The sequence below is a fragment of the Equus przewalskii genome, chromosome 1 (assembly GCF_037783145.1).
Source record: "Equus przewalskii isolate Varuska chromosome 1, EquPr2, whole genome shotgun sequence".
In the NCBI taxonomy this organism is placed as follows: domain Eukaryota; kingdom Metazoa; phylum Chordata; class Mammalia; order Perissodactyla; family Equidae; genus Equus; species Equus przewalskii.
Window position 1 is genome coordinate 130,948,170 of NC_091831.1, and position 13,671 is coordinate 130,961,840.

Genomic DNA, 13,671 nt, shown 5'->3' on the forward strand with positions numbered 1-13,671 from the left:
TTTAGGACAATGGTCCTCAAACTTGAGTATGCATCAGAATCACAAGGATAGCTTGTTACAACACAGATTGCTGGACCCCACCCCCAGAGTTTCTGACTCAGTCAGTCTGTTGTGAGACCAGAGAATTCGTATTTCTAACAAGTTTCCAGGTGATGTTGATGCTGCTGGTCTGGGGACCACACTTTGAGAGCCACTGACTAGGGTGAAAAGTATGTATGTGTGAGATGTATGCTATCTGGGACATTGTCTTGCACAGGGAAGAGTCTTAAGGTGCTTCTTCAATGGAAAAATGTCTGTGTGCAACACTAGGAATAGGTCCACCTGGAAATACAAATGGAGTTAGCAACTTCAACTCTCTTTGCAGAAAGCTCATCTATTCCCATCACCACTTCCCAAATGTGTATCTTTAGTCCTGACTCCAGGAAAAACAACTCATGAAATGCCTCCTTTTCAAGGAAGCCTTCCTTGATTTCTCTAAAGAGAACATTGGCTCATTCTTTTGAAATCCTAGCACTTTATCTGAACCTGTCCTATGGCATTTAGTACTTCATATCTTAAAGTACAGGTGCTGATGGACTTGTCTTAGCTCCTCACAGAGGATGTAGAATCTACCTGATTCATCTCAGAATCCCTTACAGCATCTTTCTGTATCAGGTGCAAAATAAGTATTTATAGAATCTAAAGTCTGTGAGTCAATATCCGTGTGAGGGTGGCTCAGAAGTTCAAAAGATTAAAACTTGATATGCAAAGCCTGCACCGTCTGATATGATGGCCACTAGGTACATGTGGCTATTTAAATTTAACTTGATTAAAGTTAAATAAAATTTAAAATCCAGTTCCAACCTACAGTAATCAGAACAGTGGGGTATTGGCAAAAGAATAGACAAATAGATTAATGGAACAGAATAGAGATCCCAGAAACAGACCCATATAAATATAGTCAACTGGTTTTTAACAAAGGATCAAAAGCAATAAAATGGAGTAAAGATAGTCTTTTCAATAAATGGTGCTGGAACAATTGGACATTTACATGCAAAAAAAATGAACCTAGACACAGACCTTACAACCTATCACAAAAATTAACTCGAAATGAATCAGATACCTAAATGTATAAGATAAAACTATATAACTCCTAGAAATTAACAGAGGAGAAAATCTAGATGACCTTCAGCATGGCGAGGACTTTTTAGATACAATGAAAGAAATAATTAATAAGCTGGACTTCATTAAAACTAAAAATTTCTTTCTCTGCAAAAGACAGTGTCAAGAGAATGAAAATACAAGCCACAGATTAGGAGAAAATACTTGCAAAAGACATACCTGATAAAAGATTATTATCTAAAATATACAAGTAACTCTTAAAAGTTAACAATAAGAAAACAAACAGCCAAACTAAAAAATGGGCAAAAGACCTGAACAGACACCTCACCAAAGAAGATATACAGATAGCAGATAAGCATATGAAAAGCTGCTCCATATCATATGCCATTAGGGAAATGCAAACTAAAACAACGAGATACCACTACATTATATTGAACAACACAAATATGGTACTATTGGAGAGACTCCTCTAAGAATGTCCAAGGCACTTTCATCTATGTTATCTGACGCTCACCAACTCTCCTGCGATATAAGTGGTTGGAAGGAAAAAAAGATCATCACGTCCACTTTACAGCTCTGAAGATGAAACTTTAGAGAAGGTAAGTAAATTGCTTCATGGCAAAGTGGAGGAGCCTAATTTACAACACAACTAGGAGACATGAGAAAGCATCTAGAATCTAATAGGTACTCAATAAATTGTACTCCCTTATTGGTTGATGTTTTCAGTTTCCTTTTTTTTTCCTTCAACCATACCTCATCCTTTCATTCATTAAGTCAACAAATATTGCATTTATCATGTGTTGGACACAGTGCCTGGCACTGGGGATGCACAGGTGAACAAATGAGACAAGGTCCTTGCCCTTTAAGGATCTTCCAATCCAGCCTTCTTTACCCTTGTGGTTTTCAAAGCCAGCCAAGGATATTTGTGAGCTCAACGTCAGTAGGATCGTGATGTGTCTATGAAGGGCAGTGAGCCCAGGACACCGCCTCCCCTCCCCCAGGTAAAGCTTAGGTGTTTTAGGTTGGGAACCCTGGGCTGCAGGAGACCTGTTTCTTAGGTTCCGGGGCATTTGCCTATTGTCAAATGCCTTTCTTTTACTGAAGTCCAGAGCCTCAGTTCTAGAGCTAACATAGGGAACATGAGCCACCCAGGGCAGGGCCCTTCCTGTTCCATGCCCTGAGGTAGATTATTGGTTCCTTTTATGGTGGTCTCTAGGGCAGTTGAAGCCTCATCACTGAACGCCACTTATTTTTAGTGTGCACATCTTGTCTTCCCATAAGACTCAATAGTTTTGTCTCTATTTTCCTTAGCACCCAGCTCAATGCCCTGCAAATAGCAGAGGCACAATTAAGATTTTGTAAAATGAAAAGACAGATATTAACTCTTGGCCCAGTGTGGCCCCAGCTGAACCCTAGCAATTACTCTAATTAAATCATTATAATACCTACTATGTGCTAGATATATTCCATACCCCCACTGTCCAATAGTTGTATAATGTAAAGCACACAGCAATTTTATATTTTCAGTAGCCAGATTTTAAAAAGAAGAGATGGAATTAATTTTAATAATATATTTTTTATTTAACCCAATATATCCAAACTATTGTCATTTCAACATGCAATCAATATAAAATTATGAACGACACACTTTACATTTTTTGTACTGTCTTTGAAATCTAATGTGGATTTTAACAGTTATCATATATTTCGATTTGGATTAGCCACATTTCAAGGACTCAACAGCCACATGTAGCTAGTGGCTCCTGTATTGGACAGTGCAATTTTATACAGTATTTTATTAAACCCTGTAAGATGTATATGAATAATAGCAAAATTGTGAGTGGCAAGCATTTCAGAAGGATCATCTCATCTAACTCTCCTAACAACCTTCGACTATAGATAAGGAAACATAGGCATAGAGATAATTAGTGACTTTCCTCGACCACTCTGCTAGTATGTGGCAGAGTTGGTGTGGAATTCAGGTAATCTGAAATGACCACATCATGCCACTGGATTAACTGGGTGGTGCTGAGCAAGTCACTTCTCTGCATTTTAGTTTCATCATCTACAAAATGGGGAGAGGGGTGGAGTGGATCATCCAGTGCGGATGCTGCATGCTTTAATCTTCCTTGTTATTTCCTGGTGTCTGGAAAACCAGGCTCTCCTGTTCCCATCCATGAGGACTTCAGGTTTACACCATTCTTTCTAGGATCCGTACAGAGGGCTCTTCTTAGCCTGAACTTTCCTGGTTGGGACTGCTCTGACTACAAACCTCGCAGTAGGTTGGAGCCGCTCCCATGCCCGAGAGCGGTGCTGCATTTTCATTTGCTTCTTCTATTTTCAGCATAGAGTCCAGCTTCAGCTTCTTGAGGCTTTTTTGAAAGAAAGGAAACTTGTCGTCTGGGCTCTCCATTTTAATTTTCTGTCTTCTTTGTTCTTAGGCATGTTGTAGAAAGCTCCCCTCTCCCAAAGAAATTCTACTCTACATTTCCGTAATTTTCCTTCTCTCCTTCTCCAAGAAATGCAAAGAAAATAACTGTCAACTTTTTTTGCATATATAAATTTTAACAGCCCATACATGTCAACTAATCTTTTATCCTGGAAGGAAAGGCTTATTTCAAGTGATTGAAAGTTGAAATGCTTAGGTTTTCATTCTCGTTGTATAATGGAATCACTGTGTGGACATGTTACCTTATGATTAGTTCATCAATTCCATTCCTCAAATCCACTAATTCTGAGTGCCTACTGTGTGCAAGGGCACAAGTTTTCGAGGAATGCATCTTTCGTGACAGAGGGTAAGGCAAATGTTCAACCAACCATAGCACAAGGGAGAGAGAGTATATCAAGTGCCTTAAGCAGGGTGCAAAGCGCTAAGACAGTCCCAATATGTGGTTTGGGGTATATCAGGGAAGTTTCCACAGAGGTGTTGCCTTTTAGAATGGACCTTGAATGAAAAGTAGGGTTTCACTGAACAGACAAGTCAGGAAGGCCATTTCAAGGGAAGAGGCAGAGGGAACTGTCTCTGTATCCTGGACTACAAGCAGGAAGAGGAGTAGGAAGTAGCACGTGGCGTGGTTTCGGGATCACACGTGGTGGATTGCAGGGGTTATGTAAGGATGTCAGGCAGTTTGGCAAACTCCTGGCATGAATCTCACACTCCCAATCCTCCACCCATGGGAAGCATTAATCAATCACAGCCTGCACCTTTCCAAGCAATTTCAGGACTTCCTTCATGAGACATGATCGACTTGCCATCCCTGGTGCAGGAGTCCCATGGTAAGTGAAGTAGAGCCTTGAATACCATGTTGACTAGTTAGTAGTTAATTGGATAGGCAATGGGGAGCCATTAAAGCCTTGTAAGCAGGGGAGTGGCATGGTGGCAAATGAGAGCTGTAGTTCAGGGTAATTAACTTGGCAGTGCTATCTGGGATGGATTGGAATGGTTATAAGACTGAAGGCCGGTTATTTGGAAGTTTCCTGTCACGGTTTAGGTGAGCAATAATGTCTGGACCTTGAGTGGTGGCCTCAGAAAAGGGCAGATGTCACAGAAGTAGAATTTAAAGAACTTGGCAAATATGTTAGGATGTGGAGAGCTAGGGGTAGGAGTGAGAGAGGGGAGTCAAAGCTAATTCTGAGGTTCCGGTAAGTACCTTGGAGTAAGAGAAAACTAGTGAGTGTTACCACTGAGAGGGGAGCCTGGGATCAGCAAGGAGGTAGGGAGCTTGAGTTTAGGGACGGAGGGAGGAGTCTGCAAAAAATGGATTTAGGCTTATCTCTTCTACAAAGCATAGGTTTTCTAAGCTATTGTCTGTCAGGGAACTCAGTAGTGCAAAGTCAAAATAACCATTTTTAAGCAAACACTATTGGCCTTTGTCAATAAGCAGAGTTTAAGGAAGAGCTCCCATCTTTCCCAAAATTTGGAAAATTGGCAAGCCTTAATTCGTAATCAGGGAAGGGGCATGCGGGAAGAAAAGAATATAAACCTAATCACTGTGCTTTTCAGTTTCAAAATGCTTCCCCAGTCCAGGTAATTTACACTTTAGTAACAATGATTGACAGTCAAGGAATGTATCTAACTCACTTTTATTTCCCCCTTGGGGAAAGCACTGGCGTTCCCAATTGTTTTAAATTGCAGAGGCAGTAATTGTTTTAGAGTTAGAAGAAGTGGCTTTTTGGAGCTGGAATCTATTGCTGAAGGGAATATTGAGTCTATCGTAATAGACTAAGGTCACTAGGATCATTTTCAGGAAGGTCTTTCCAGGCGGAATGAATACCAGCTTAGTCAAAGGAGAACCTCAAAGGAACCAATCAAAGGCCCAGGAGAACTGAGTTAACCAAAAAATGGTACCAAGTGGCTACTGGCACCCAAAAAGGAGCCAGGGATTTTTTTTTTAAGCCACTTGTGTCCGAAATAGAATTATTGGTGAAATTTAATATGAAAAGTTTTTTTTCAAAGATTCTAAAATAAATATGAAGCAGTCGATGTATTTTGAGACACTGTCCCAGAGGAACTCGTTTATTAAACTGTGCACTTCGAAATATTTATTTACTTAGAAAAGTCAAGAGGGACAAGCTAGGCCGGTTGCATCAAGAACATTATTAGCAGGCTAACCGATGGTAAATGGAGTGACGGCTGCACTGGAAATGTGTGCTTTGATGTATGGGGAAACCCACACATCTGATCTGGGATGGAGGAGACAATCATGGCATTGTTTGTAGGCGCCAACAGACAGGCTAGAGCCAGGGATCCTTGCAGAGACTGGATTAAGGTATCAGAACTGTTCACATCTCATTTCCATCACTCCCAAGAGTGGACCACAGGTTTTGCTGATTAACACACAGACCATGGCAAATAGCATTGTGCATCTGAAATCAGACCAAGATCAGTAACAGTAACACAAACCATGTGTGAAGTTTGGCATATGGAGGTTCCTCTTTATAAAAGCATTTTTCCAAACCCAGGAAATTAGCAAAAGCAAAATGTTCCCTAATTCCCGCTCCCAGCCCACCCCCTTAAATACAGATATTTATGCCACCTTCTGGTATATAATAATATTTTTTATTGTCAAAATTTGCGAGCCTTCAGAAAGGAAGGTGGGGGTGTGCGTTGAAAATGTACTGATTTCATCAGCTCCTCCGCAGGCAATAGGAAATAGTGGATTGCGTATTGAGGCAGAGAAATCGGACTACTACCACCGGAATGTTTTCCACTCACCCACTTTGTACTCTTCCTTCATACTGGAGTTGGGGTCAAGGCAACACTGATGCAATTCTCCACTTTCCTTGGGTTTCATTAAGCAACTACTAGGCGATGAGTGAGTTTCAATAGAAGAGGAGTGTAGAATGATGCCTATAACGATGTGACTTATTAGGAGCTGTTAATTATCTGAATTTTACCATCCAGACATTATTAATGCCTCTCCAGTATATCTTTTATGGATGAAACTGTACATTTAATAGCAAAAGTACCAGTGGGAATTGACAATTAGCAGCCACGCATGAACTAGATGCAATGTGGCATATTTCATCCCGCTTAGATAGTGATCGAACAGACAGGCCAAAGTTTTCTTCGCTAGAAATTGCCCTGCTAAGTGGTTTCTGGATCCTTCGCGGAGGAAACAGCAAAGGAGCTGAAAGCGACCTCTTTCAACCACACCAGAAATTGGCTGTCTATGGCGATTCTAGACTCACAGAATCTGGTTTAGACACAGATCTATCAAACCAAGATTGGAAACCCACTGGACGTCCCATCCCGAAGTAAGAAGTGCCACGTCCTGCCATCCTCTGCCTTCCTTGGGATGCCAGCCCAGGTCTAATTCCTTTTTAGTTTCTTCTCAGTCCTCGGCTGTGCTGGCGGGGAGCTACCTGCGATTCCCCAAGGTGGATAATCGGATTTATCTCTTCCCATGCTGGCTGGGGATGGGGACGAGTTCTGTCCCCGAGAGAGTCTCAGAAGTAGGCACAGAATCATCTTGCCGATCTTAAATTTCCGTCCCAGCGCTGGGGAGAGGGGAGGACCGGGGCACGGGAGGCTCCCCCCTCCTCCTCCCCTCTTTTTCCCACCTCTCAAAATTGGCAGCCAGTCCGTGGCTCTCGGTCTGGGGTCTGGAGGGTGGGGAATGTGGGTGAGGGGGCCGGCTGGAGAAGCTCTCGCTAGCGCTGCCTGTGGCCAGACCCGCCTCCATCCCCTCTCCGGCGCACACACACGTCCACCCAGACACACTCCGCGCGCTCCCTCGCGCTCTCGCTCGCCCGCCCGCCGCCGCCTGCTCTCTCCCTCCTGCTCTCCCCGGTCTCCTTCTCCCTTTTTTTTTTTTTTTGGTACCATAGAGTTGCTCTGAAAACAGAAGATAGAGGGAGTCTCGGAGCTCGCCATCTCCAGCGATCTCTACATTGGGAAAAAACATGGAGTCAGCTCCGGCAGCCCCCGACCCCGCCGCCAGCGAGCCGGGCAGCAGCGGCGCGGACGCGGCCGCCGGCTCCAGGGAGACCCCGCTGAACCAGGAATCCGCCCGCAAGAGCGAGCCGCCCGCCCCGGTGCGCAGACAGAGCTATTCCAGCACCAGCAGAGGTAGGAGGCTGCGAGAGGGGCTGAGGAGGGGGCGGCGGGAGCCCGGGCGCGCAGCGGGGGGCGGCCGGGAGCGGGCGCCTGGGGCGCGGGGTCCGGGGCCGCGCGCGAGCCTGCAGCGGCGCCCCGAGCCCGGAGCACCCCCCTCCCCTCCCCCCTCCGCCCCCCAGAAATGTTGCAAACTTTTGCAGCCCGTTCTCGGGTTGCAGGAGGAGAGGGGGGCGGGGGAGGCGGCAGGAGGGTTGACAGCCGGCGGGCTCACCCCCTGGCTTTGATTTTTCTGCAAAGAGAGGAGGAAAGCAGCGTTGCCGAAATTAAATACGCTCCCCCAAAATTCGGAGAACCGGAGAGTGGGGGCCCGGGAAAGAAACTTTTAAAGCGGCAGCGTCCTTTTAAGAAGGAAAAGAAATCTGTTTATGGCCACCCTCCTCCCCCTTTACCTTTTCTCCTCTTGACAGTTTCGGCCCCGGCTGCCCGAGTCGGGGGTGTGTTTTCGGCCCCCTCAGAGCTGAGGGGAGCGAGAGGAGTGAGCGATCTGGGAAGCCCCGGGGGGGTGGAGAGGGGGCGCTCCTGGATCTGGGGGCGACGTGGGCACCTTCTCTGGAGCACTGTGCTGGGTTTGGGATACGGGGAAAGATCTGGAGGAAGAGGGGTGCGGGCGTGCGTGGTGCTCGCCAAGTTAGGTGGCGGGCGCGGCGAGGGGAGGTGGGCAAGTTGGTGGACCCGGGGTTCGCAGCCCCGCGCCCAGGCTGGCGGGGGGCGTGTGCGCGCCAGCGCGCCGAGGCCGGCGGTCCGGTGGGGCGCTCCCCGCGCATTCGGAGCGGGCGTCTACAAAAGCAAACAAGCAGAAAGAGAGAGATCGCAAGGCACCCAAACTTATTTCTGCCCTGAGAATCCTTCCCTCCCTGAGGTTCCAAGCGTTTCTGCGAGAACCTGGGAATGGTCAGTGCGAGTTGAATGCTGGTTGGATAGTGCAAGCGATGTTCCCCCCTCCCCGAGCGATTTTTACACTTCATTTTAGAGTGTGTTGCCGGGCGGGGGGGGGGGGGAGCGGGGGTAGTTGGGGAGATCCGTCGCCCCCTCCTTGCTTTTTCCTAGTTAAGGTGGAGTATTGGAGAAAGCTCACTCTCTCCCTCTTTTTAAAGGTGTCGGAACCTGGTGTTGGGTTTTTCTTGGGGGTGGGGATTGTTTATTTGAATGCGCCTGGAGTTTGCAAAGAACAGGAGGAAGCTACGGCTTTAATTACTGTTGTAAATAATGTATAAATCACGCCTGTCACTCCGGAGGAAGCGGGCTCGCGCGAGCCGCCCAGGGCTGGGGACAGAGAGGATCTCCAATCCGAGCTTGGGCGCTAGTCCAGCGTGCCCCCTCCTCTTGCTACTCGGCTTCTGGCGGCGTTGGGGAGGGCTGGGGAGAGGCGAGTTGGGGCCCCGGGAGCCGCTCCCTTCCTCTGGTTATAGTTGGAGGTAGGAATATGGCTGATCATGTGCTGGCTGTTTTACAGTATTCCCCCCGTAACCCCCCCCCCACCCTTAGCCACACCCCCTGTCCGGGCGCTTTCCCATTCACGGAATTCGAGTACAGTAAAAGCAATCAGGATGACACACTCGAAAAACATTTAATTAAAGGCGATTTCCGAAGAGCGAACACACCGAACCGCGGTTTGAGCGGGAGGGGGTGCAGCGAAGGCCGGGAGTGAAGGGAGGGGGATAGGGACCGGGGGCCGGGACCTGCCGCTAGCTTGGGGAGTTTGTGTGTGGAGAGCTTTTGGCTGCAAAGAGTATATTTAGACCCTGAGACGGTGGATTTGGAATGCGAGCGGGTTATGTAACAGGGTTAATCAGAAACACTGGAGAAAATCCCCTTCATGTGTTTCTGAAGGTTTTTTTTTTTTGGAAGAGGGGACACAGTATATAGGAAGCCATACTAATTTCTGGTTTGTGCTGCCACCCCCCTCTTTCTTAACGCCCCCCCCCCCCCCCCGCCCCGTGTTATTAGCATCTTCAGGTGTCATTCTTGCCAGAAGGTGTTGTAAGTGATTGGGTTGGCAGGCTGCAGAACCCACTAGCAAATCCGTAACTTGCTGTTCTTGCAAATTATATAACGCTGGGGCATTCAGTACCACCAGCCCCCTAGGCTCAGCAAAAAGGGGAGAGGGACAAAGTGGGGGTGGGATGCATCTTGCACAGCTGACCTGCTGACCCATATCCCCTTGCCCCCTGGAGGCCCACCCCCCACTCACTCTTTTTTGAACCAACCCCGTGTCATCCCTCCGGAGATTTAATGGGGGAGGGAGACGAGGTAAGGCCCAGACACTCAACTCACATCCTGCACGCAGGCACTAGGTTATATAACAGTCTGAGTGGAAAAAGGAAGGTCAGAGATGGAAGCATCCTTTAGCTAACACAGCAGTAGTAATAGCTTCCAGAAATTATGTGCATTTGCAGACTTTAACCTCAGATGTAGCATCTCTCCTCAGGGGTACCAATCTTTGTGTGTGTGAGCTAGGGAGAAAAAGAGAATGTGTAAGTATGCCCAGTAGATGAGAGTGATTTGAAAATGGGAAATGTTTGGGTTTTCAGATGATGTAATGGAGTTGGCAGAATATGCAAGTCGGCTCCCAGAGTGTAAGCAGCAAGAAAATTGGAGCTGGCATCCAGTATTAATGTTGCATAAATTACAATATCGGAAAGAAATTAACCTACACACTAGGTGATTACACCTTTTTAATACTTAAACATAAAGGCACACAACTCCAAAGGAAAAGCAAATATCATCACTTTATAATTAGCATTCTCAACCTCTAGGAGGGTTGAGTGGAGTTCTTGGCAGAGGGTGAAGTGGGAAGCTTTCTGATTTGGGAGATGCTTTCCAGAGAGGTAGTGGGGGGTTAGCTTTCAGCCAGCCAGCGTTTGCAGTGCACAGAGATTGTGGTCTGGATTCTCATGACATTGAGGTGACCTCATGAGACATCTCCTAGGTAGACTTGAAGCTGTTGCTGAATTCCGAACTCCTGGGAAGCCACATGTCAAAGGACTGTCCGTTTAGTGCCTGAGCTTCCAGAATCAGATGTGTGACTTTATAATCTGAAAGACAACCTCCCCTTCTGCTTAAAACTGGGCAGGCAATGTTAACAGTTTTAATGAAACTGTTCCGTTTTCTAGGTGGTATTGATGGCTGGTGTCATTCAGTCTCATCTTCGCAGCACAATGAAAGGGAAAAAAGAAAGGCAAGAGGCAACGTGGGAAGTAAGAATGAAGCGGAAAAAACCACAGCAAATCTTTAATTTAACAAGGCTTTTGAGGACTTTAGGGAGCCATGAGCATTGTGACATAACTGTTGTTAAAAACCCTTTTCCAGAATCTCGTTATTATATGCATGCCAGAAGCTTACATATTTTCCTTCACTCAAGTTATCCTTACAGGGCTGTGTGCCACGCGCTTGGTTTGGAACACCAGTGTGGAAGGTAGAAGGCTTTTAGGGCAGGCTGACCTAAAGGAAAAATCGAAACCAAAAGATGATGGGATTAACACTGAAAAGCTCAGTTGGGTTGAGATGGAACCCCCTGGAAGCTCAGCTTAGATTGACTTAAAATCAGTTAACAAGGCCTGTGGTTTATTTGTAACCCTGAGGACTTCGAGACCCACATAAGTCTTTGGCTTGGAAAGTGCTTCGCCTTCATTCCCCCCTTCAGTCTTGGCTCATTCACTTTCTGGTGGCTGCTCTTGCCTGGCAATTTATAGCGCTTTCTAGAGACTGATTCTCAGATCAGCTTTGCTTACACGGACATGGCCCTCCACACTGAACAAATGATGCCCCATAGTTTGAAAGAGCTACTGGCTAGGATAAAGTCCTTTGCCAGAGGGATGGAATAATTATTTTTTAAACGAAGGGACTTTATAATTTTCCGGTAAATTGCTCATAAAAACATTTATAATTATACCCTTTATAAAAATGTAATAGAATCATTTTAGAAAATGCATTTGATAATAGTTATGATAACCTTTTTTGTTGCTTCCCCTTTATTCTTAAAAAGAATTGAATTATTAATCCAGAAGTCAAATCTTGAGTGGCTAAAAACATTTATAGCAGCCTCTTTTTATGTTAGTCACCTGCTGGAATTTTCCAAAACTTACTGGCATTATGAGGAGCCCTTGGCTTTAGAAAATGTATTTCTGAAACTGAAATATGGAGCCGGCGTGGAAGCCCCCTAACCATGAGACCTTTAAGTTGTGTTTTCAAGGCAGCAGAGGTGGCGGGTACAGCACACACTGCTGGCTCCACACCAGACTCCTAAGTGGGATGCACGGAGGTGCAAGAGTGTGCATTGCAATAGTTGTGCCTCTGGATGGAAATGTTCTGAGGATTTTTGGTAGCAAACTGACTCCTGTCTGGAGCTGACCTTTGGAATGCCAGTGAGACAAGCCCACCGAGTCTTCTCCTTGAGCCACCCTCTTGTCACTTGAGTTAAGAGCATGTTTTTCTCCAGATTCTCCCATTTTGCCAGTAGGACATTGTGGTGTGATGTTGGAAGGACAGACAGAGTTGGGTGTCCCTGGAAATTCTGTTCGTGTGATACGGTCTCTTACAGCATGTGCCAGTTTTTCTGAGTGTGCTCTTCCTTTCTCCCTCCATCTTCCTAGTCTACTTGATGAATTGTGCTTCTTAGCTTATATATGTACCTCTGTGTCTGTAGAAGCAAAATAAATACATAACAACATTTCAGGTGTCTGGGGAAAGAGTTGTAATGTGACTGCCTCATGTGCAAAAAAAATAGCATAGAAAATGCAGCTCTCCTCATATGACATATACTGCTGCTCACCTCTTTGTCTTCCGTGAGCCAGTGTGCAGGAACTTTGAGGTAGATGTCTGCTCCCTCAAGGAGATTCTGACCCAGTCATCCCAGATGAATGATGGATGCCACCGGGCAAGAAGAGTCTGCTTTGGGAGGCCTGGAGGTGCTGGGGTAAACACTAACCTAGAATGTTGGGTACCTTTCTGAATATGAAGACGTCTTCCTTGCTCAGAATTTAGGGACTGCCTCTGTCTCTCTCTGGTGTTCTCTCTTCTATCAGTTTTTAAATTGGGGTTTTTCTCCCCCCTTTTTTTGTATCTAATTCATATTGCGAAGTGTTGGTTTGGAAATAAGGTGTTAAATTTTTCACCCATCTTATTAGGCAGTATGTTAAGAAAAATAAAATTGAATCATTTTGCATTAAAGCTTCAGAAAAATCCCTCCAAATAATCAGTGTTCGAATGTTGATTAATATACAGTAAAGCCTGATTTTTCTATAAGGGTACCAAGGTGTTACTGATAAATTGGTGTTTCTGGCTAACAGTAGATTAGCCAGAAATATTTTCTGACTTTTCCTTCTTGAATATATATTTTAAATGTGCTGGTCCCCTTTGCTACCCTAGAAAGAACATTGAGAATGTAATCGAATCTTTCTTTGCACTTTGAGGATCTTCTGGTGCCACAGGGTCACTGTTCTGAGGATAAATTCTGATTGTACGTTATAGAGCTATAAACGGAGACAGCGTCAGAGATTGGGCTAAATCTGTCCTGATCCCAGCTTGGAAATTGTTTTCTTCTTTTGTTAAATCCTCCATATTAGTATGTTTTGTTATTGGCGCCCTTGTGCTGTTAAGTTGCAAGCAGCGAAATAGAAATTCACTTCAATTACTTGGTTCTGGTTAATTGAGGTTTTTACTTGATAGGAAAATTTCAACCAGAGTCTAGAGCCTTAATTCTTTCTCTTGAGTTATAGAGGATGTAGAATTATTCTCAGATATTCAGGCTGTTGTATTTACAAGGAAGTTATGTACTATAGTGCCATCGCGTTGTGTGACTTCTCCCCTGTGTAGCGGTAGAGAGGAATGCCAGCTGATTTTGCCTCTTCCTTAGATACGTTGAAGTGGTGTCTTTGGTCTAGGACTTGTAAATTGAGAAAGTTAGGAACCTCAAGAAGTAGAAGGAAGAGTTTCAAGAATATCAATAGTGA

General features: G+C 45.4%; 1 protein-coding gene across 1 annotated transcript in view; it reads left to right on the forward strand.

Annotated features, from left to right (window-relative positions):
• The first annotated feature begins 7,211 nt into the window (after positions 1 to 7,211).
• The window catches only part of RORA (RAR related orphan receptor A), a 688,440-nt gene continuing 681,980 nt past the window's right edge, over positions 7,212 to 13,671 (forward strand). Inside the window, exon 1 of the mRNA XM_070578616.1 lies at positions 7,212 to 7,672. Coding sequence (XP_070434717.1) covers positions 7,507 to 7,672 — 166 coding nt within the window. The 5' untranslated portion in view covers positions 7,212 to 7,506. The remainder of the gene's footprint in view (positions 7,673 to 13,671) is intronic.